Here is a 24,784-nt window from a genome sequence, read left to right on the forward strand (position 1 = left end):
AAATGTATTTTCTCATCAAATAATTTTGTATAACACTGAAATTATAAAAATGAATGAAATTGTGTTATAGTCTGGATAATATTGCTAGTAATGATGATTACGTATTGATTGAAACAGAGCTACACATTAACTAGATTTCTTATAGTGATGCAGATAAGAGGAAAAATATACACATTATGTTGTAACTTTGCCTAGTAGCTAAAGATCAGTATTCTACTTTCTGGCAGACAATGGACCAACAGAAGTAAATATGTTCAGAAGTAAAAACTTTTATTTTGTCAAATTTCTTTCCTATACAAAAGCCCTTTTTCAAAAGTTAGTACTTAATACATGGCAGGAATTACAATAATAATAAAATGGTTAATTGCAAAATTACATTTATATATTTAATATCCAAAATACATTGCATATACGAAGTAGCACAGCTCCCCTTTCATTGAACATTACTGTTTATGAGAGGTGGATGTAAAGGGTACATTTTAGATTATTACCTTCATGCTACATCTAACAAATTCCCTTTAATTCACACATCTAAAGCAATCGAGCTTAAAAGAGATGCTTGCTGTGAATATAAGGGGTGTCTGTGCTCTTTTGCATAATATACCAGGCCAATTTAAAGGCACAGACAAAAGCTGGCAATTTCTGGGTGGTTGGCTTAATGATATGAGACATGACAAGTATTGTTGGCCTATTTTAGAATTGAAAGCAACCATAAGCATGGTATATACAGAATAACAGATTGACTATAAGTATAGGATTATGATTCAAGCAGGCATTTGTGGTTTTTGGTAATAACTAGCTAGAACAAATCTTGTGTTCACTCCAAGGCACTGAGGACATTACAAATTGAATTTCATAAAATAAAATAAAAATCATGTAAAAATGGACTGCCCAAATGTACAGATATAAAACGTTTAAAAATGTTGAACATACTTATATATCAGTAACGGACTTAACAATGTTTGCATTTTTGACCGAGGTCAACTCGTATTAATTCTCTTGACTTTTTAAAACTGTGTCACATATGAAAATAACTCTGCATAATTTATACAGTAAGTTGCTTTAATGCCTAGTTGACCAATGTTTACAAAACAATAGAAAATATGTCTGACGAACGCACAGCGTTCGCGAATCTGAGGATTTCTACCTTTTCATCCTTTCTTACTTTATTGGTTTTGTTCTTTATTTAGTAAACCATTTATTTTCAAGAAGTAGTGAAACAAGTCCATATTCAGCTGTTTAAATACAATTATTTCTTTCATACAACAAACTTTAAACATCTGAAAATGCACGTTTTGAAATGGCAGTGCAGTATGAATGCACAGAGACACTTGACTGGCCTGGACAGACAAACAACTGTGATTGTCAAATTGAGGATGTGTTCCATGGACCAGAGGGCATTCACATTAATAATGACTTGGTCCAACAAAACATCTGGAAATGGAACGAACCAATGGCTGAAGAGGACAAACAGCATAGTTCCTATAACAACAGCCAATCGGTGTGTGGCCCCCTGAAAACATAGCTACAGCGCTTCACTTCCAACTCTGGTCTCCAACTCGCCTACTTCCAGTTTGGAGGATAAGATAAGTGTGAATCAATGGCGTATTCCAGTTGCCAACATTTCATTTTCATTCAGTGCTGAGAAGTCCTTTTCTTTAAAGCCCTACCTACACCGGATGCAGATGGACGGACTGATAACAGAACATGAGACAGACGAACATGATGTTGATCTGAGACCCCATACAGGACTGGAACGAGGAACAAGGCAGGAGCTTTATCATATGAGGGAAATGTAGATTGAGACACATAGAGAATGGGTCCATGTCTGTGATCAGGCACAAAGTAGGTATGAGAGCCTCTATGGTCTCTCGATAAGGCTGCGTCTGTGTGGGTAACGTGTCTAGATTTTGGGGGCACTCTGAACTGGCCCATGGGTGCTGTTTTCAAGGGACACATGGCACAAAAAACACAGACAAACTGAAAAACTGAACAAAACAAACATGGAAACAGTCTCTTGTCTTGTAAATAAGTAGTACTCCATTTGGAACATCCAGTTTTTTTTATCCTTCAAACATTCCTTCAGTTAGATCTCTTCAGTTAACTTTCTTCAGTTAGCTTTCTTCAGTTAGCTTTCTTCATCTTGCCAGTTGAGAGCAGACTTTGGGTCCAGGCGGAGAATCGCCCTTTCTCTCGGTCTTAGTTGGTTTGGTTTCATTGTGGTTTCAGATCAGTACTGGTGGGTTTGGTTGGGGGGAGAGAAGGTTGGGGAAGACGTCATGGTGCAGTGGGGTTTAGTAGTAACTGCCTAGGTGGGATGGCACGTGGGAGTTGGGGTGGCGGGGGACGCTGTGGTTGGGGTAGATGCCCCCTGTAGGGGAGCTCCAGTACGGAGCAGTGGGTCCAAAGAAATTAGAAGAGGTGACAGGCATGGAGGGGGGATGTGGGGACACGAAGTTGACCTTCTGCTGGTGGGCATGGTAGGAGGGCACGTATGCAAGGTCCGAGGGGTACTTGTACATGGAGGACTCGGTGGGGTGGGGCTGAAGGGCCTGAGCGATACCGTGGAAGTCAAACTTGTAGGCGTAGCGCTTGCCATGCACCTTGGTCATGATGTTCTTGTCGTAGTAGTAGCGCAGGGCGCGGCTCAGCTTGTCGTAGTTCATGTTGGGCTTGCTCTTCCTCTCGCCCCAGCGCCTCGCCACCTCGTCAGGGTCAGTCATCTTGAACTCTCCATTGGTGCCCTCCCATGTGATGCAGCCAGCATTGGTGCTGTCTGACAGGAGCTCCAGCAGGAACTGCCACAGCTGGATCTGTCCTGAACCTGACCAGGAAACACACACACACATAGGTCAAATCAACAGCTGTTCTATCCCTGAACACCTAACAGCCAATTGATCAAAGACCCATAACTCATAATGTACAGTCGTGGCCAAAAGTTTTGAGAATGACACAAATGTTAATTTTCACAAAGTTTGCTGCTTGAGTGTCTTTAGATATTTTTGTCAGATGTTACTATGGAATACTGAAGCATAATTACAAGCATTACATTAGTGTCAAAGGCTTTTATTGACAATTACATGAAGTTGATGCAAAGAGTCAATATTTGCAGTGTTGACCCTTCTTTTTCAAGACCTCTGCAATCAGCACTGGCATGCAGTCAATTAACTTCTGGGCCACATCCTGACTGATGGCAGCCCATTCTTGCATAATCAATGCTTGGAGTTTGTCAGAATTTGTGGGGTTTTGTTTGTCCACCTGCCTCTTGAGGATTGACCACAAGCTCTCAATGGGATTAAGTTCTGGGGAGTGTCCTGGCCATAGACCCAAAATATCGATGTTTTGTTCCCCGAGCCACTTAGTTATCACTTTTGCCTTATGGCAAGGTGCTTCATCATGCTGGAAAATGCATTGTTCATCACCAAACTGTTCCTGGATGGTTGGGAGAAGTTGCTCTCAGGGATGTGTTGGTACCATTCTTTATTCATAGCTGTGTTCTTAGGCAAAATTGTGAGTGAGCCCACTCCCTTGGCTGAGAAGCAACCCCACACATGAATGCTCTCAGGATGCTTTACTGTTGGCATGACACGGGACTGATGGTAGTGCTCACCTTGTCTTCTCCGGACAAGCTTTTTTCCAGATGCCCCAAACAATCGGAAAGGGGATTCATCAGAGAAAATGACTTTTCCGCAATCCTCAGCAGTCCAATCCCTGTACCTTTTGCAGAATAACAGTCTGTCCCTGATGTTTTTCCTGGAGAGAAGTGGCTTCTTTGCTGCCCTTCTTGACACCAGGCCATCCTCCAAAATTCTTCACCTCACTGTGCGTGCAGATGCACTCACACCTGCCTGCTGCCAATCCTGAGCAAGCTCTGTACTGGTAGTGCCCCAAATCCCGCAGCTGAATCAACTTTAAGAGATGGTCCTGGCGCTTGCTGGACTTTCTTGGGCGCCCTGAAGCCTTCTTCACAACAATTGAACCGCTCTCCTTGAAGTTCTTGATGATCCGATAAATGGTTGATTTAGGTGCAATCTTACTGGCAGCAATATCCTTGCCTGTGAAGCCCTTTTTGTGCAAAGCAATGATGACGCCACGTGTTTCCTTGCAGGTAACCATGGCTGACAGAGGAAAAACAATGATTCCAAGCACCACCCTCCTTTTGAAGCTTTCCAGTCTGTTATTCGAACTCAATCAGCATGACAGAGTGATCTCCAGCCTTGTCCTCGTCAACACTCACACCTGTGTTAACGAGAGAATCACTGACATGATGTCAGCTGGTCCTTTTGTGGCAGGGCTGAAATGCAGTGGAAATGTTTCGGGGGGATTCAGTTCATTTGCATGGCAAAGAGGGACTTTGCAATTAATTGCAATTCATCTGATCACTCTTCATAACATTCTGGAGTATATGCAAATTTGCATCATACCAACTGAAGCAGAAGACTATTTGTGTCATTCTCAAAACTTTTGGCTACGACTGTACTTACTGAATACTGCAATAAAGTAGAGTGCACAATTCTCAGCAGAATTATTTTTTTTCAGAGAAATCCACCAAGGCCATAATGAAGCAATGTATGTTGGGAAATTTTGTTTACATCTGATATATGATTGGTCGCATACATCCTCCTGTACCTACCTGGGTTGGCCAGTCGACTGCTGGTGGGCCCCAGGATCTGGTAAGGATCTGTGGAGAGAGAGGTCTGTTAGTCTGTATGTATCACTATACATTAGGCTGATCCTCATCCTTGTGAGATGGGTGTAACCAACTGCGGACGTCTTAAGTGGAGCACACACACATGATGGTAGGAATGAGCAGGGTGAAATACATTACCTGGCTGAGGTCTGGGCTGTTCAGTGGACTTGGACACGTTCTGTGTGACCACCGGCGAGCCTGAAGAGGGAGAGTTTAGGAGGGGAAAGAAACAGGAGGGAAGAAAGCCAGTTGGGCGGTCATGGATAAAACCACAGTACACATCTTAATGGCATGTCAGCCCCGTTCCAAAGAAAACAGGCCAGTAACTGGTGGCTAGGGTAAGTGCTTAAAGTTCACAGATTTCAGGGTTGACGACTGAGGATTTAATCATTGGTGGTTTGCCTTGCGTGCTTGGGTTGAGTGGGCTCTCACACGTCTCTCTATGAGCTAGGGAAGAATGTAATGTGCATTAGGAAAGCATTCAGACCCCTTGACGTTTTCCACATTCTGTTAGGTTACAGCCTTATTCTAAAATTGATTACATTGTTTTGTTCCTCATCAATCTACACACAATACCCCATAATGACAAAGCAAAAACACGTTTTTAAAAATGTTTGCTAATTTATAAAATACAAGCTTGGCACAACTGTATTTGGGGAGTTTCTCCCATTCTTCTCTGCAGGTCCTCTAAAGCTCTGTCAGGTTTGATGGGGAGCATTGCTGCAAAGCCATTTTCAGTTCTCTCCAGAGATGTTTGATCGGGTTCAAGTCCGGGCTTTGGCTGGGCCACTCAAGGACATTGAGACCTTTCCCGAAGCCACTCCTGTGTTGAATTGGCTGTGTGCTTGGGGTCGTTGTCCTGTTGGAAAGTGAACCTTTGCCCCAGTCTGAGGTCCTGAGCGTTCTGGAGCAGGTTTGTCAAGGATCTCTCTGTACTTTCTTCCATTCATCTTTGCCTCGATCCTGACTAGTCTCCCAGTCCCTATCGCTAAAAGACCCAGCCCCACAGCATGATGCTGCCACCACCATGCTTCACCGTAGGGAGGGTGCCAAGTCTCCGCCAGACGTGAAGCTTGGCATTCAGGCTAAAGAGTTAAATCTTGGTTTCATCAGACCAGAGAATCTTGTTGCTCATGGTCTGAGAGTCTTTAGGTGCTTTTTAGCAAACTCCATGCAGGCTGTCATGTGCTTTTTACTGAGAAGTGACTTCGTCTGGCCACTCTACCATAAAGGCCTAATTGGTGTAGTGCTGCAGAGATGGTTGTCCTTCTGGAAGGTTCTCCCATCTCCACAGAGGAACTTTAGAGCTCTATCAGAGTGACCATCGGGTTCTTTGTCACCTCCCTGACCAAAGCCCTTCTCACCCGATTGCTTAGTTTGGCCGGGCGGCCAGCTCTAGGAAGTCTTGGTGGTTCCAAACGTCTTCCATTTAAAAATGATGGAGCCCACTGTGTTCTTGGGGAATTTCAATGCTGTAGAAATGGTACCCTTCCCCAGATCTGTGCCTCAACATAATCCTGTCTCGAGCTCTACAGACAATTCCTTTGACCTCATGGCTTGACTTTTGCTCTGACATGTGATGTTAACTTATGGACAGGGTTGTACCTTTCCAAATCATGTCCAATCCATTGAATTTACTACAGGTGGACTCCAATCAAGTTGTAGAAACATCTCAAGGATGATCAATGGAAACAGGGTGTACCTGAGCTCAATTTCAAGTCACATAGCAAAGGGTCTGAATACTTATGTTAATAACGTTTCTGTTTTTTGTTTTTAGGCATTTGAAAAAGTTTCTAAAAACCTATTTTTCCTTTGTCATTATGGGGTATTGCATGTTGATTGCTGAGGAAATTGTTTTATTTAATCCAATAAGGCTGTAACGTAACAAAATGTGGAAAAAGTCAAGGGGTCTGAATACTTTCCGAAGGCACTGTATGTGATGATGCATGATGGGTTGGACCATATGCTAATTCCTTGTGTGGTTAGGCTACAAGTCTTTCTGCGACTCAGTAAAGCAAAGCGCTTGCTTACCTTTTCCACTGTGCATGTTGTTCGACCATCCAGTCCGCCGTACAGCATCATATGAAGGGTCTGAGAAGTGGAGAACGACAAAGAGAGATTTGTCAACATTAAACACTCTACTGCACTTCCTAGCATTTAATATCGGAGTATTGCATTTATTTATCCTATAGATGGGTTGGCTGACATCGTATACAAAAATGATGCCCACGCATCGATGAGGCAGAAGGCTGTGGGGTGTTATGACTCTGAATGGTCAGATAGCTAGCAACAATTACAAGAAGCTGCCATGTGGGGAATCGTTTGTGGCTCGTTTTAACTCAGTGTATCTTGTTTAATTTTTAATTTTCAAAAACAGGGAGCCGAACCAGCGACCTATCGGTCACCGGCCCAAGCTCCCAACCGCCAGGCCATCAACCATCCAAGATCCCCCTACAGTTACGTGAGAGCTGCCCCTTAACCATTCGAACCCCCCCGAATAAAACAACAACCTCTCCCTCGACACCCTCTCCCTCGAGTGGGAAATGAACTGATTCTAGCTCGAGAAGATGAACCCTCCACTTCATCTCATAATATACACTAGTCCTGAATTAAAATGTGGTAGTGTCTCTTCTTGGTATGTGGCTGTGTATGTTCTAGGCTGTGCTCTCTACCTCCCCATCTGCAAGCGAACCCATCTCAGGAACACAACTTGGCTTTAAACAAGCAACGAGATTGTCACAGAAATAAGGCAGAGTATTGATGCCAAGAGCTGGCTATAAAAAGGTTTGCCTGCCTATCCAAGCCCTGTCCAAGAAACCCTGTGCAGCAGGATATCTGGCCACGGTTATGTGGGTTTATCTGACATACAACTATGTCTCAAAACTAGAGGAACCAACAAGATGTCTTCGATGAAATGACAGTTTCATGAGCAGGTTGCACCATGGTGACCACAAACGGGAGGGGAAAATACACACAAACTGACACACAAACAGATAGACATTCTAGTAGTTTATGATTGTAAGATGCTGCAACTGGAAATAATTGCCTTACGTTTGTGAGGTTCCCAACTGATGAATGCTGTCTGGGTACCTGAATTGCTACCAGTTGTAATCAATCTCCTTGACGTGCAGATAAAACAAGATGCATATTTTCTCCATCAAGGCATCAAAAACAGTACTGCACATTCCCATCTAAATTGAAAGTAGATGCAATTTCACCTTCATTTGGCTGGCAACGACTATAGCAACCCTGACATTTAGCTTTGTTATCGGCTAAGACTGTAATGATGTAATGTCTTACTAATATAACATATAGCTGATGTAATGTCTTACTAATATAACATATAGCTGATGTAATGTCTTACTAATATTACATATAGCTGATGTAATGTCCTACTAATATAACATATAGCTGATGTAATGTCCTACTAATATTACATATAGCTGATGTAATGTCTTACTAATATTACATATAGCTGATGTAATGTCCAACTAATATTACATATAGCTGATGTAATGTCCTACTAATATTACATATAGCTGATGTAATGTCCTACTAATATAACATATAGCTGATGTAATGTCCTACTAATATTACATATAGCTGATGTAATGTCTTACTAATATAACATATAGCTGATGTAATGTCTTACTAATATTACATATAGCTGATGTAATGTCCTACTAATATAACATATAGCTGATGTAATGTCCTACTAATATTACATATAGCTGATGTAATGTCTTACTAATATTACATATAGCTGATGTAATGTCCTACTAATATAACATATAGCTGATGTAATGTCTTACTAATATAACATATAGCTGATGTAATGTCCTACTAATATTACATAGAGCTGATGTAATGTCTTACTAATATTACATATAGCTGATGTAATGTCCAACTAATATTACATATAGCTGATGTAATGTCCTACTAATATTACATAGAGCTGATGTAATGTCTTACTAATATTACATATAGCTGATGTAATGTCCTACTAATATTACATATAGCTGATGTAATGTCCTACTAATATTACATATAGCTGATGTAATGTCCAACTAATATTACATATAGCTGATGTAATGTCCTACTAATATTACATATAGCTGATGTAATGTCCTACTAATATTACATATAGCTGATGTAATGTCCTACTAATATTACATATAGCTGATGTAATGTCCTACTAATATTACATACAGCTGATATAATGTCTTACTAATATTACATATAGCTGATGTAATGTCCTACTAATATTACATATAGCTGATGTAATGTCCTACTAATATTACATATAGCTGATGTAATGTCCTACTAATATTACATATAGCTGATGTAATGTCCTACTAATATTACATATAGCTGATGTAATGTCCTACTAATATTACATATAGCTGATGTAATGTCCAACTAATATTACATATAGCTGATGTAATGTCCTACTAATATTACATATAGCTGATGTAATGTCCTACTAATATTACATATAGCTGATGTAATGTCCTACTAATATTACATATAGCTGATGTAATGTCCTACTAATATTACATATAGCTGATGTAATGTCCTACTAATATTACATATAGCTGATGTAATGTCCTACTAATATTACATATAGCTGATGTAATGTCTTACTAATATTACATATAGCTGATGTAATGTCCTACTAATATTACATATAGCTGATTTAATGTCCTACTAATATTACATATAGCTGATGTAATGTCTTACTAATATTACATATAGCTGATGTAATGTCTTACTAATATTACATATAGCTGATTTAATGTCCAACTAATATTACATATAGCTGATGTAATGTCCTACTAATATTACATATAGCTGATGTAATGTCCTACTAATATTACATATAGCTGATGTAATGTCTTACTAATATTACATATAGCTGATGTAATGTCCTACTAATATTACATATAGCTGATGTAATGTCCAACTAATATTACATATAGCTGATGTAATGTCCTACTAATATTACATATAGCTGATGTAATGTCCTACTAATATTACATATAGCTGATGTAATGTCCAACTAATATTACATATAGCTGATGTAATGTCCTACTAGTCTTCCATCGTGTTATAATGACGGCATTAATATTTTTAATATTTCAAATCTCATGATGTCACCACTGTTTTTATGTTTGGTCACATAAGTGGTGCTCATATAAGCCCCTGCTGAGCTCAACATGCAGTTAAGAGACACCGCAGGTGTCTAACGTGAAGACTTAAGGCTCTAAATCATGTGTGTCACGCTACATATACAGCCAATGGGACAGCTAGAAGTTAACATGCTTCACCGTGGTGATGCAGACACCCACCTATTACAGGAGGTTTTGTCACAACTAGCTCCCTCTGACTCATCAGTGACCTCCGCATCTACAACTGGTTGAGAGCCATGTCATGGCTTCTCAAAACATTATCCAACACTGCCCTCTCGTGGTCAGAAACATGTCATTTCCTATAAAACAAACATTTGGAAATGCAGACCTTCCACTGGTTTACTTCAACCAACATTGAATAAATCAAAATGCACATCTACTTTAGTGTTGAGTACTTCTCAACCACAAACTTGATTTAAAGCTGTAATAAAAAATCAGGCTTTCTAAGAAGCAATGTCACTAGAACTTGTTTTATTGTCTCACATAAATTACATATCTACAATAAAAGTATTATAATTATAAATTATAATAATTACAAACAGTGTATTTAATCACACTTTCACGGGATGTTATTTCAAGTTATTTCCTTTTGCTCATGTGTGTTTGTGCTTTATAAAACCGTCCTTCAGCAGAAACATTTCCCTAAAAAGAGATCTCATGAACATCTCACTCTTTATGCTTTTTAAACTATTAACCCCAGAGTTGACTCAATGGGCCTGAACCTGGAAGAACTAAACAAAGAGTGGGTCTCTCTTTTCTCTCACTGTCAGGTGGGCCTGGGGTAGGATGGAGGGAGCTGGTGGAGTGGTAGAGAAAGAGGGGGAGGGAGAAGAGAGAAGTCAGAGAGAGAGTGATAGAAGAGAGAGTGAGAGAGAGAGACAGAGTGAGAGAGTGAGAGAGGAATAACAGTCGGGCGGCCGTCGCTCAGCAGAGGCTGTCAGGTCCAATCTGCAGTGGGCTGGTGGGATAGCCAAGTAGCAACGACTGGGGGAGAGTCCTCGGAGAGTTGCGTTTCCTGCTTGCCTTGCCTGCAGACAACCTCTCTTTGTTTTACTAGCCCTTTTTTCCCCCTCTCCCGCTCCCCCTCCTCTGCGAAAAAACACACAGGGGCTACCTCCTTCCAAGAGAAGGGTCACAAACAGAAGGGGGAAAGAGAGAGAGTGCGAGAGACAGATACAGAGAGAGAGAGAGAGAGAGAGAGAGAGAGAGTGAGAAACTCAAGAGACCCAGACAGACGAAACACAACTTTGGAATCTGAAAAGAAAACAATGGCGTTGAATCCCGCTACTGTCTGATAAAGAGCAGAGGAGGTGGTTGGATAGACTACACTCGGCTCCACTATGTAGCCTTTCGACATGAGAGAGGGTCACATCCCTGCAATATCCTCATATTAAGAGTTGACCGCTATAGACAGTGGGGAAGTTCCTATTCCTTATTCGATTCGGGTCTGAGTCAGACCAGAAGGGCAGGGGTGGACATGAGACCTATGTGGAGCACCATTCAGCAGAGTAGACGAGAGGAGACGGGAGGTGAGGAGATGAGAAGAGAAGAAGAAGGGAAGGAAGGGAAAGGGGAATACTTAGTCAACTGGATGATTTCAAACTAAATGTGTCTTCCACATTTAACCCAACCCCTCTGAATAAGAGAGTTGCGGGGGGGCGCCTTAATCGACATCCACTTCATCGGCAACCGGGGAGCAGTTGTTGTGGGGGTTAACTGCCTTGCTCAAGGGCAGAAGAGGAGAGGAGAGGGGGGGAGAGGGTACGAAAGGAGTAGAGAGGAAACGAGAAGAGATGATAGGAAAGGGGGAAGCCAGGCAGACAGACTGGGAAGGACGACCAGAGTCCAGATGAGCACACCAGGTCAGGAATACAGTCAGCCATGCAAACTCAACAGACACCCCAGAAGTATGGAGCCTCTCTCCCTCTTTTTCCAGGCCCTCTGAGTAGAGCCAGTTTCCACTCTGGGCTGGGGTGTGGTGCAATGCTTGCTCCTCCTGGGAGACCTGACTGCAGACCAGCTATTCAAAACAAGGGCTGAGCACCAACGAGAGAGAAGCATAGTCATGGACCGCTTTTAACCCACAGTCTCAGCCAAAGACAGACTCAGACAGAGCAGGGCTTTTTATACTGTATGCAGGTGCTTTAAAAGCCATCTGTGTGAGAAAGGAAAAGAGCTGACTATATGAGCTTGGCAGAGGCAGCTGCCAAGCTTTAGCAGACACAATGTACATACAATGGATAGAGTACTGTATGTATGCTTGGCTATACAACCAATGTAAATCAGCAGTTCTCCACTTGGGAGGCCATGGAGGGAAAGATAAAAGACAAAGAATAGCCCATCAATCGCTAAAGCTTCCCTCTCTGTGACCACTGAGGAGCCATGTGGTAAATCACTGAATCTCCAAACTATCTCCCTGTACCCTTTAGCTCAACACACAGGCAAGCAAGCACATGAACACACGCACACACACTTTTCATGGCTGCTGCATTCCATGTTTTATATGCTCACTTTTATTCATAACATTGCTTTTTACATCAGACAGTCTGGAAAAGATTTGGAGGTCTCCTGCTGAATAACGGTGCTTACTATACCCTGACAGAGCTGAGATGGTATGTGACCCTTTTCTACAGACAATATGACCGTGAACATCTGGCGATAGAAAGTTGATAAAAGTCTCAATACTGGCATTTCTTGAAGAAAAAGGCTTTTATGGAATTTGGGCTGTGACTGAGTTTGTATTAGGAGAAGAAGGAGCACTATTATGGTAGCCACTTCTCTGTGTTGGGGAAATGGTGTTGAGGGGAGTTGACCTGCTGGATCTGCCAGTCCAAATACCTGCCACTGAGAACCAGGAAGAAGGGTTCAGAGGTGACACTGCAGAATCTTAGGGCTCATGTATTTTGTCTATGTCTATTGTCTAAAAAAAACTGTGGTTTTAATAAAATCGTACAGAAACATAAAGTATCTCATCGAGCACGCCCATGATGATATGAACCAGGGTGAGAACAGTGTAACTCAGCCTAGTCTCTTCCTCTCTTCCCAGCTAGATATGCCCTTTTCCTGTGAGCCAGGCTATCAGTGTTATTGCAAACTGTTCTCATGTACTGTATATGGTGGTGACTTCACAGTCCACATGTAAAGGATATGTACTTCATCTCACAGACACTAACACAGGCTTAGGCGGGTCTGACACACCAAGTCTGGAACCAATAGGATCCTGAACTGCTTCTACCCCAAGCCATAAGACTGCAAAAAATGTAGTTAAATAGTTAACCAAATAGCAACCTCTGCAGTGGTCCTTTGTGCAATCACTTTTTTGACTCATAACATACGCTGCTGCTACTGTTCACTATCTGTCACTTTATTCCTTGTTACAGTGCATTGGGAAACTATTCAGACCTCTTGACTTCTTCCACATTTTGTTATGTTACAGCCTTATTCTAAAACGGATTAAATCGTTTTTTTCTCTTCATCAATCTACCCCCAAAATAACAGGTTTTTAGACATTTTTGCAAATGTATTAAAATTTAAAAACTGAAATATAACATTTACATAAGTATTCAACCTTTTACTCAGTACTTTGTTGAAGCACCGTTGGCAGCAATTACAGCTTCAAGTCTTTTTGGGTATGGTGCTACAAGCTTGGCACAACTGTATTTGGGGAGTTTCTCCCATTCTTCTCTGCAGATCCTCTCAAGCTCTGTCAGGTTGGATGGGGAGCGTTGCTGCACAGCTATTATCAGGTCTCTCCAGAGATGTTTGATCAGGCTCAAGTCTGGGCTCTGGCTTGGCCACTCAAGAACATTCTGAGACTCTTCCAGAAGCCACCAAGTTGTCTTGGCTGTCTTGGCTGTGTGCTTAGGGCCGTTGTCCTGTTGAAAGGTGAACCTTTGCCCCAGTCTGAGGGCCTGAGCACTCTGGAGTAGGTTTTCATCAAGGATCTCACTTTACTTTGCTCCTTTCATCTTTCCCTCGATCCTGACTATTCTCCCAGTCCCTGCCGCTGAAAGACATCCCCACAGCATGATGCTGCCACCACCACAAAGAGTTCAATCTTGGTTTCAGCAGACCAGAGCATCTTGATTCTCATGGTCGGAGAGTTCTTTAGGTGCCTTTTGGCAAACTCCAAGCTGTCATGTGCCTTTTACTGAGGAGTGGCTTCCATCTGGCCACTCTACTATAAAGGCCTGATTGGTGTAGAGCTGCAGAGATGGTTGTCCTTCTGGAAGGTTCTCCCATCTCCACAGAGGAACTCTGGAGCTCTGACAGAGGGACCATTGAGTTCTTGGTCACCTCCCTGACCAAGGCCCTTCTCACCTGATTGCTTAGTTTGGCCAGACGGACAGCTCTAGGAAGAGTATTGGTGGTTCCAAACTTCTTTCATTTAAGACCTCACAGCTTGGTTTTTGCTCTGACATGCACTGTCAACTGTGGGATCTTATATAGACAGGTGTGTGCCTTTCCAAATCATGCCCAATCAATTTACCACAGGTGGACTCCAAGTTGTAGAAACATCTCAAGGATGATCAATTGAAACTAGATGCACCTGAGCTCAATTTCAAGTCTCATAGCAAAGGGTCTGAAAACTTGTGTAAATAAGGTATTTCTGTTTTTTATTTGCAATACATTTGCAAAAGTTTCTAAAAACCTGTTTTTGCTTTGTCATTATGGGCGTAGATTGATTAGGACATGTTTTTATTTAATCAATTTTATAATAAGGCTGTAACGTAATAAAATGTTGAAAAAGTCAAGGGGTCTGAATATTTTCCAAATGCACTGTACATGTACATATCTACCTCATTTACGTCATAACCCTGCACATTGACTCGGTAATGGTGCCCCTTGTATATAGCCAAGTTATGATTACTCATTGTATGTCTATTATTACTTTTATTATTATTCTGTGTTTTTCTTTTCTATTATTTCTCCATTTCCTTTCCCTCTGCATTGTTGGGAATGCATTGGTAAACCTGTCGTTTACGAAGCACGTGACAAATAAAATGTGATTTGATAAATGTCAGTGCAAATGCGCATTTGACAAAGTGTCTCCTCAGAGTGGCACAGCGGTCTAAGGCACTGCATCTCAGTGCTAGAGGCGTCACTACAGACCCTGGTTCGATTCCAAACTGTATCACAACAGGCCGTGATTGGGAGTCGCATAGGGCGGTGCACAATTGGCCCAGCGTCGTCTGGGTTAGGATTTGGCTGGGGAGGTCGTCATTGTAAATAAGAATTTGATCTTAACTGACTTGCCTAGTTAAATAAAAAACATTCAGAGTTATTTATGGACCATAAAGTCACATTTTAGCAAAAAACCCTGTCTTCCAGACTGATCAGTGTATCCGATCGGAGAGAATGAACATGTCTCATCAACATCAAACAACACAGAACGCTAATCTACATGTTAAAACAATGAACAGTGCCCTACAATGCTCAGTGTAACAGTTGCCCTCCAAAACCTTCGCAAATACACACATCAACCGCCAAAAAACCTTTCCTCCCTACCACCACGTGTTCCCTCTTAGATTGAGTCAAAGTTTTGACGACAAAAACAACTCATCTACCTTTCTGTCTCTGTTTACATTGTGGCTGAACCACCTGTCCTTTAAGTACACCGCTCCACAAAAATGACCTTATTTAGAAGTGCTATCTCACTGAGCCCCCCCCACCCTATCCTCCTATATCTCCCCCTGTGGATGGGGAGGTTAGCCACCGCATGCCTTTTGTTTGGCTAATTCCCTTCCATTGTAAGGTGGCCCTCGCTTTCCTCCATGTGCAGGTAGGCCATGAATAGCATAGACTGGGGTAGCGCTGCCTGATATTATTCCCCTGTACAAAAGATACACCTGTCAATAGCTGTGTCTCTGCTTGGTGCTGCCAGGACCTGGGCCTGTTCTCCTCTGTGGCAGCAGAGAGGGAGCTGGCACTCACACTGAGACCACCGTGCGCTGAGGAGCTGGCAGACAGAGCGGAGCGTGCTGCGGCTCTATTGTTTTGGCTAAATGATCGTGCTAAATGAGAACACTCTTTGTTGTCCTCTCTCACATTCTCTCTTTCGCTCTCGCTCTCTCTCTCTCTTTCAGCATATACCTGGCTCTCTTCAAAAAAGGAAGCATAGACCCCTATAAAAACACCTCTGAAATAGAAAACTGTTGGCCCATATTTAACATTAGTTGTAAGGTTTTAGAAAATAATGCTGTCCTACCTTCTTTGGCAGCCAGGCGTGGAGACTGGTCCGTGTGAGATGGAGTGTTGTAGGATAATGATGAGCTACCTGCAACACGCCAGATGGGCACAACGTCAGAGCTGTATGATCTCAAAGTTTACAGTTATCTGTGCATAGGGCAAGATTCATAAAATATACTGGCTAATAGGTTATATAGTATAGAAATGCATCAAGAACTGCAACACTGCAGGGGTTTTCACGCTCAATAATTTCCAATAAAGGTATATCAAGAATGGTCCACCACGCAAAGGATACCCAGCCAACTTTACACAACTAGGGGAAGCATTGGAGTCAACTCAATATTAGGAAGGTGTTTCTAATGTTTGGTATGCAGTGACAATGATATTAGCTGTGAGTAGAAACACTGGCCCATACCCAGTAGGTGGCAGTAAGAAGATCCTTAATTAGTGTAAGTAGATCTCAATTTCCTTTCATTTGAGATGCCTCTTAAAAGTATACTTAAAAACTGCCCATGGTACATTGTAAACAGTCAATCCATTCTATCCAATAAAGAATCGACCCAGCAATATTTTTTATATGTAATCCTTTAAACTCAGAATGCTGTGCTGAGTCAACAATTCCACCACAAACCTCCTGACTATTAAAGTCCAGAAACCAAGACTATTTATAATAGCATAATGGCTAGCTTTTCATTTTACCTTATGGAGCAGAACTGTGCTCTACATTCCTCTGCTTACACAGGCACCCTGGGCGGCACCAAAATGCTCTCTTAACTTTAGCTGCCCTGACGCATAAATCAGAGTGGAAAAACAGACCAAAAATGCACTGGGAAAATACCAGTACTAGTACTACTATGGGGAGTGTAAAATTTAAGACAAAGACTACTACTATTGGGAGTTGCTGGTTAGGAAGGAACTCTATGAGCTTTTCTGAATGGGCAGGAGACGGAGAGATGAATAACAGTATAGGCTACAGCTTGGGAATGCAGGATGCCTTTGCTCATTTTGGAGGGTGGGGGGAATGGGGGGACCCACAGCAATGCAGACCTGGGGTCTGTTTCTTGGCGGGTTGGCGGAGGGAGGTGGGAGGCGGGGGCTCTACACACATATTCTAACCCCCACCCCATCCCGCAACACCACAGCCCACGCCACCCCCAAGGCTCTGGCCCTGGTTTGGACCTGGGGCTGGTGAACAGGGGAAGCATTGTGTGAGGCGGGGTCCCTGCACAGCAATCAAACGCAGCTCCCCATACAAAAATTATTCCACACTCTCAGTGTAAGCGCACGGGGCAGGCACGGCACCAACCCATCTCCAGGGTGAGAGAGAGAATAGTAAAAAGTAGTAGAGAGAGAGAGACGGGGTTAGGGTTAACTACTGCCCTACTGGGTTCCACATGGGGGCCGCCCCAGACAGGCAGAGCTGCTGAGAAAACAGATTCAAAAGAGAACACTGGGACCGCTATTATATCGACGGGAGAGAGAGAGGGAGCAAGGGAAAGAGGGAGAAATAGAAAATGGGGAGCGCCAACACTGACACTTTGGGCGAGGGAGGCTTGGCTAAACCGCCTATTTATTTGGACGTGCTCTTCCCCCTCGAAAACACATCCCAGTAATCTGACTGCGCAGTGGAATGACTGGCTGATGTTCAGCCTCCTCCAACCGAGCCACATCTGCCAAAGGTCTGTACTTCTATTACATAATACCTCCAATAGCAGTGTTTTGTTTTCTTTCTTTTCTCTAAATGATGAGTCTAAAACGCTTCCTGCCCCTTCATCCTCCATCTTGACACACCATAATATTGACAGACATCCTTCTGAGATGGTTAGACGTCATTGACCTTTGCTGAGCCCTGGCTTGATGTTGATCCTACCAAGCTAAAATCTATACTATCCCCTCACACATGTATACCCTTTTCTCTATCAACAAACCCCTCTCAAGTCCCACACCCCCTCAAACATGTACATACCCTTCTCTCCATTAACAATCTGAAGGGCACCCACCTGGGCGATGAGGCCACTGCCCCTTGAAGGAGGCCTAGGAGACCCCAGTAATTAGACTACATTAGCCCAGTTCCCTGACCAACGCCAAACCAACCAGAGGTGCTGTGTAATGGTACCTAACAGCTAACAAGAGGCAGCCAGGCCTCTGAGCCCCTCCACTGCAGTGCTAATCTGCCAATAGAAATAACTAATGCAGGAGGAGCTCCATAAAAACCTAAAAGAGAGAGAGAGAGAGAGAGAGAGATTGGGAGTAACTTGCTGCGAAGGAGAGAACTCCAGATCTCCTTTTCCTCTGCAGCCTTCAGCCCAGATGTTTATGGTCTGCATAAACTATTGAGGTCTTGAGAATGTCCCCACACTCAAGTGGGCTGCACCAGCAGCAGCAGTAGGATCAGGAGCAGAGGCAGCCCGGGAGGCTGGGAGCCCAGACTTATCACTCTGTAAATCCTTCCAGCCACAGTCAGCCACACAGAGCAGACCAGACCATAGCAGGGACACCTGGGAAAGAAAGCAATGCAGCTATTCTCCTATGGCACTCAATCAGAGCCACTTCAGGCTATTTCCATGCACTTCAATAAAAACTCCCACTCTTTCATTCTCTCTTTTTCTCTCTCTCCCCCCTTTCTCCTGTCTCTGTGTCTGAGGATACAGTCTCTCCTTGTTGGAGGTTTCACTGTGCTGTGCTTGGTTCGTTCCAGCACATGTGGTATCAAACCGACCTACATGGGTGCAATAAAGCAAACAGTCCGCAGTCCCTCCCTGACAGACTAATTTGAACAAATTCTCAAATTGCGCCCCAAATTGAAAGCACATTGGAGAATGGGAGGCCATCGCGTAGAAGATCTGGATAAGTGACCAACAATGGGGCCAAAATAATGCACAGGCAATCACCCTTATTACTGTTCGCAGCTGGAGACAGAGATTCAGATATGTGCAGAATGCCTTGCTGGCATGAGCTTTTATATGATATTCCTCCCTGTGTATGACTAAGACAAAAGAGACAGGCGTGTGTTGTTACTTTTAGCGTATAGCCGCAGGGAGGGGAAATGTCCCTGCCCTGCTCGGGCCTACTGTGAATAAGCTTAATGACACTGAAGAATGTTAATCAGAGTTTCAATAAACAGACCCCAAAGTAACACACATGATGTACACAGATGTGTATGAAATTATTCCAGCTCGTCGAGGACAGACTGTCGTCGGGTTGGGAGGAGAGTGGAGAGGCGGAGGACGGGAGAGGGTGAGCCATCAGACGACCTGTAATCACTAAAAACTTCCAGGGCCTGCTTCTCCCTCTCCTGTGTGTCTGAGTCGGAACCGAGAGCTTAGCCCCGCTCCACCTCTCCTCGTGAGTGAAGCCAGAGGTCTGCGTTCTGGATGGGCTAGCTCCGTGTCTGTGATTGTGTTTGCTTGTGCTGCAGGGGGAAGAGATCGGCTTCAGTTTCAAATCTGCGGCCCTGAGGTCAGGGTAAACCCTGGAAAGTCCCCACACTCTTCCGACGTCGTGCCTTTACTAACACAGTTCCTACCACCTCAACGCGAGCTCACCGCCCCGCGTCAATATACGCCCTAATGCTGCTCATTTCTCAAAAGGCCTGCCACTGGTCAGCCTGGCACGGGACGAAGAGAGAGCATTTGTCTCCTGGCTTGGGAAGGAGTCCAAAGCAATTTCAATACCCGAGCCGAGGATTCCGAAGCATCTCTTCTGTTTCCAAAACACACAACAACTAAATCAAAAGAATGGTGGCGGGGGTAGAGCCGCAGTGCAGGACGCCTAAGCCAGGCTAAGTCCCGCGGCAACCATTCCTAATGAAAACTGCTCTGCTGAGAGTAAGAGGGCCCAGCGGCAGTCATTCAAACACATAGAGCCTCCAGTCCATGCTGCATTGTAACACAATGGGGCTGTTATACTCACAGCAGCCATCCCTATTCCCTGGGCCCAGACGCCACGCACAGCACAGAGAAAACTGTTGACACCCACAGAATAAAGTTCCCATTACATCACAGCAAGACCCATCACGATTTTTAGGAGAAACTTTAAAATGAGTCAGCCATTAGGGCTCCACCCTGCTCCATGTCATGACGCTTTGCAGCTGCTATTCTTGCTATACAGTACAGTGCAAACAGCAGAGGATAACTGTCATACATAGAGGGTGGGATATCCATGGAAATATTAACTGGTTTACTGAAATAACTGATGTTATGGATGGCCTCCAACATTATGGCTTAGTATGTTTTGTGATGGCCATCCACCAACTCCATTAAGTGCAGTGGATGTCTATAAAACCTGAACTCTACAGCACAGAACGGTACACAGTTCCAGATAATCTCCACGAGATGCCAGATGCTGCCTGTCCTCCTGGTATCTTGCTTATAGATTGCATTTGCATATTGGTGCAGCAAAACCTTGTTTCTTTATAGTCGTGTCTCGCTGCCAAAACGTGTGAGGTCGTAATGTACAAAAGGCCTTCCAATTAATCAGCAAAGCTGCCTCCATTGTATATTACAGATACACTTCCTGTGCTCTGCTGAACACACAGACCTCACTCACTCGCGTGATTCCTGAGGCAATGCACCTGGGCTTCATCTTACTGTGGCCTATGTGGAATAAGGCAATCCTGAGTGGAGGGAGAGCGGGTTACAGTCCAGAGATGATGTTATCTACAGGGGGAAAACTCTTAAGTCCTCATGGCTGGAATAGCCGTATGTGCCAAGGCCCGCAGGGCGGCCATTTTGGAGAAATGGGGTCCAGTTTTCCAGTAAGGCTGTATCATTGTCTGGCGACTGTAACATGATGACTATGGTGACAAAACACAGAGTCATTTAATTTCCCTTGGTTCGGCATACTCTGTTCACATCCAAAAGCAGGGGCGATGCGCTGAGAAACAGAGACTGAAATGTCTGTGCTATTTAAGCCTCCTCTACACTTTATGAAAAACCAATCCAGGCAAAAGACCAATGTAAAACATTCAAAGTGGTTAAACCACGTTTTCTGGCATTCTCACATGGCCGGGTGAACGAGATTGGACATATGTCAATGTCAGAATACAGTACAAACTGGCTAATGGAAGAGACAGAGAACTTCTGTTCTGTCATTGTTTGTTACCACACTGAGAATAAAGATCATTGAGAAACTAGCGTCCTACTATCCATCACTGACATATACTGAAAAGATATATGAACGCAACATGCAACAATTTCAAAGATTTTACGAAGTTACAGTTCATATAAGGAAATCAGTCAATGTAACCTATGGATTTCACATGACTGGAAATACAGATATGCATCTGTAAATACTGTAAATACCTTTAAAAAAATAAGGGCCGTGGATCAGAAAACCACTCAGTATCACGTGCAGTGCGACACATTGCATAGATTTGATCAGGTTGTTGTGCCCTGTGGAATGTTGTCCACTCCTCTTCAATGGCTGTGCGAAGTTGCTGGATATTGGTGGGAAATGGAACATGCTGTCGTACACGTCAATCCAGAGCATCCAAAACATGCTCAATGGATGACATGTCTGGTGTGTATGCAGGCCATGGAAGAACTGGGACATTTTAAGCTTTCAGGAATTATATACAGGAGGCTGTGCATTATCATGGTAAAACGAGGGGATGGCAGCAGATGAATGGCATGACAATGGGCCTCGTCAGGATCTCGTCACGATATCTCTGTGCGGTCAAATTGCCATCGATAAAAAACAATTGTGTTCATTGTCCGTAGCTTATGCCTACCCATACCCCCACCGCAACCATGGGGCACTCTGTTCATATATATAGATATACATAACCTTTATTTAACTACGCAAGTCAGTTAAGAACAAATTCTTATTTACAATGACGGCCTACCCCGGCCAAACCCGCCCGATCACGGCTGGTTGTGAAACAGCCCGGGATTGAACCAGGGTCTATAGTGATGCCTCTAGCACTGAGATGCAGTGCCTTAGACCGCTGAGCCACTCAGGAGAAGACGTTGTTCATAACGACATCAGCAAAACGCTCGCCCACACGACGTCTGCGAATGTGAGGCCGATTGGACATACTGCCAAATTCTCTTAAACAAGACAGCTTATGGTAGAGAAATTAACGCTCAATTATCTGGCAACAGCTCTGGTGGACATTTTTGCAAAAAGCATGCCAATTGCACGTTCCCTCAAAACTTGCGACATCTCTAGCATTGTGTTGTGTGACAATACTGCACATTTTAGAGTAACCTGTTATTGTCCCCAGCAAAAGGTGCACCTGTGTGATGACCATGCTGTAATCAACTTCTTGATATGCCACACCTGTCAAGTGGATGGATTATCTTGGAAAAGGAAAAATGCTCGCTAACAGGGATGTTAGCAAATTTGTACACAAAATTTGAGAGAAATACGTTTTTTGTTCTTATGGAACATTTCTCTGATCTTTTATTTCAGCTCCTGAAACATGGGACCAACACTTCACATGATGTGTTTATATTTCTGTTCAGTATAGATCAATTCAAATGTCTGCCAGAACTTACTTTCCCTGAGGTAATTGAGATGAGAGAGTAGGACTTCAGCGTTGTACATGGTGGTCAGTCGGAGGAAGTCGTCCTTGCTCATCTTACACAGTTCCTTGCCGTCTGTGTTGTGGAACATGGCCGTGTCCATCTCCAGCAGGCCGTACTCCTTGATGGCCCACTCTAGCCACTGGCGGACATGATCCTGAGACCACAGCGACGGATCTGGAGAAATACAAGAAGACAGAGGTAGTGTATACAGCACGGGACAATCTAGTCTTTTCACAGTGATTGAGAATGCATTTCAAGTTTTGGTCTCATAATTATTTCCAAATTATGGCTGATGTATCCATTCGTTATTTTCACTTGTTTATTTAACTAGCTATTCATTCATCCATCTTTCAGTGAATGTATCCGACCCATCCTTTCCCAGATTGTGTCGCCTATGTAATACTTTGATGGAGTGAAATCATACACCTGCATCTATTCTACAGTATATCTGATGTACCATCAATCGCTTCCAAGACTGACAGAGAGTGTTTCCCAAAGCATTTATCCCTCATAAATAATACTCTGTAATATGTGAACCAATTTGCCAATGTAAAGAGCTCTTTGACTGAACAGACCTCTGTTGCCTGTACGTGTTTAGCCGTACTCCCATGAGTAAACTAAAACATGACTAACAAAAGCATGAAAGAGCCTTCACCCGTGACATAGCTAAATACATCCGGGGCTAATAAAAACACTTCTACAACATCAGAAAATGTATGCCAATTAAGAGCATGTTTATAGGCCCTCAATTTGACTAGGAAGAAAAATGACTAAGAAATAAACCTTTCTCGCAGCCTGGAATGTAGAGTCATAGTACTTATAGGTCTAGGTATTGAGCAATTAATAACATCGGAAATAAAGAAAACAATTTGTTATTTTCATTCATTATAAAGAAATACCATGCGGTTTATATTATAGAAGTCATTGTTACCTGCGGGGACGATGACTCTCCTCTCATTGGTGGTCATGTTGGGGGGCGGAGCGTTCTTCTCGTCCATGTAGCTTCCGTAACTCATCTGAGATGTGTCATTGCCCCCCACCAGCTTGTTGCATTTACCCCCCACACTGCAGTCCACTGGGGACTCCCTGCTGCACAGACACACAGTGTCAGTGTCAGAGAGAGACAAGAGATCCTTATATTGGCTCTAAGAAGATGAAAATGGTTTGCAATATAGACCAACCACAGGGCCAATGGAGCAGAGCTTGAGCTAGCCCAATGAAATGTAAGTGTCAGGTGAGTTAGTGTTAGATGAACAGCTCACTTCTGCAGAAGGTGGACAAAAATCATATTTAACTGTGCACAAGCAATTGTTATGATCAACTATCCTTTTGAATCTAGACTAATCTAGGGAACATCAACTCAAATCAGCAGAGACGAAGACATACTACGACAAGACATACGAGCTGGAGTCTAGTGAGATGGACTGTGCATACTGCTGAACATACCTGGATCCATTAATGTGGTCATACTCTCTCTTGACGTTCACTCGGACTGGCTGGTTAATCCACTCTTGCTGAGGGGGTAATGGGTTGATTTTGTGGGGCTGGACGTAGTCCTGTGTGCCAGATGCAGTCATGTCTGTCTTGGGTAGAGGGGCAGCAGCAGCGTAAGGAGGCTCAAACAAGGACTGGTCTTCACTCACCACTGACAGTGCCTCCTGCAGGCCAGAGGAGGAACAGGTTATAGCGGGGCACCTCTAGAACAACAGAGAGAACCTGTGATCTCACAACTTCAATCTCTCACTTGTTGTAGATCCATTTTGTTTACAGTAATTATGTGCAGTTATGTGTCATATCGCAATCTGGCATCCAAAGGGGTTTGTGTATACAGTGATTGGGCCTATGTAGCAACTACAGCTTCCTGTTGATGTTACCATGACTTCAAACATTACTAAAATCCTGATGACTACTATGCACAACAAGATCTAGTCTGCGTTTTCCTTCCACAGAGAAGGAACAGCAGATGAAGAATCAACAGGAACAGCAGGGGGGTCAGTTCTACATTGACCCCAGTGCAGTGGCTCCACTGGAACTCTCCTCTGTCTGTGTCCACGTGTTCTGTCTCATGTCTGGTAACTGATGCATGGAATACATATCAGATCTATCATTGCCAGAGATGTATATGGGCTAATGGGAATACAATACTTGCTATTCCAATGATCTGACATGCAACAACCTATACACAG

At 43.3% G+C, this 24,784-nt stretch overlaps 1 protein-coding gene across 4 annotated transcripts in view; it reads right to left on the reverse strand.

Annotated features, from left to right (window-relative positions):
- Positions 1-249: 249 nt before the first annotated feature.
- Positions 250-24,784, reverse strand: part of LOC109909206 (Friend leukemia integration 1 transcription factor) — a 34,705-nt gene continuing 10,170 nt past the window's right edge. For 2 of the 4 annotated variants that reach the window (XM_020508244.2, XM_020508247.2), the window contains 8 exons: positions 24,045-24,256; positions 23,530-23,687; positions 22,569-22,772; positions 16,088-16,156; positions 6,722-6,781; positions 4,829-4,888; positions 4,634-4,681; positions 250-2,824 (listed from right to left, as the gene is read on the reverse strand). In XM_020508244.2, coding sequence (XP_020363833.1) covers positions 2,295-2,824; positions 4,634-4,681; positions 4,829-4,888; positions 6,722-6,781; positions 16,088-16,156; positions 22,569-22,772; positions 23,530-23,687; positions 24,045-24,256 — 1,341 coding nt within the window. In that variant the 3' untranslated portion in view covers positions 250-2,294. The remainder of the gene's footprint in view (positions 2,825-4,633; positions 4,682-4,828; positions 4,889-6,721; positions 6,782-16,087; positions 16,157-22,568; positions 22,773-23,529; positions 23,688-24,044; positions 24,257-24,784) is intronic. The other 2 variants (XM_020508246.2, XM_020508249.2) reach the window with 1 other exon arrangement.

The sequence above is a fragment of the Oncorhynchus kisutch genome, linkage group LG18 (genome assembly GCF_002021735.2).
Source record: "Oncorhynchus kisutch isolate 150728-3 linkage group LG18, Okis_V2, whole genome shotgun sequence".
In the NCBI taxonomy this organism is placed as follows: Eukaryota; Metazoa; Chordata; class Actinopteri; order Salmoniformes; family Salmonidae; genus Oncorhynchus; species Oncorhynchus kisutch.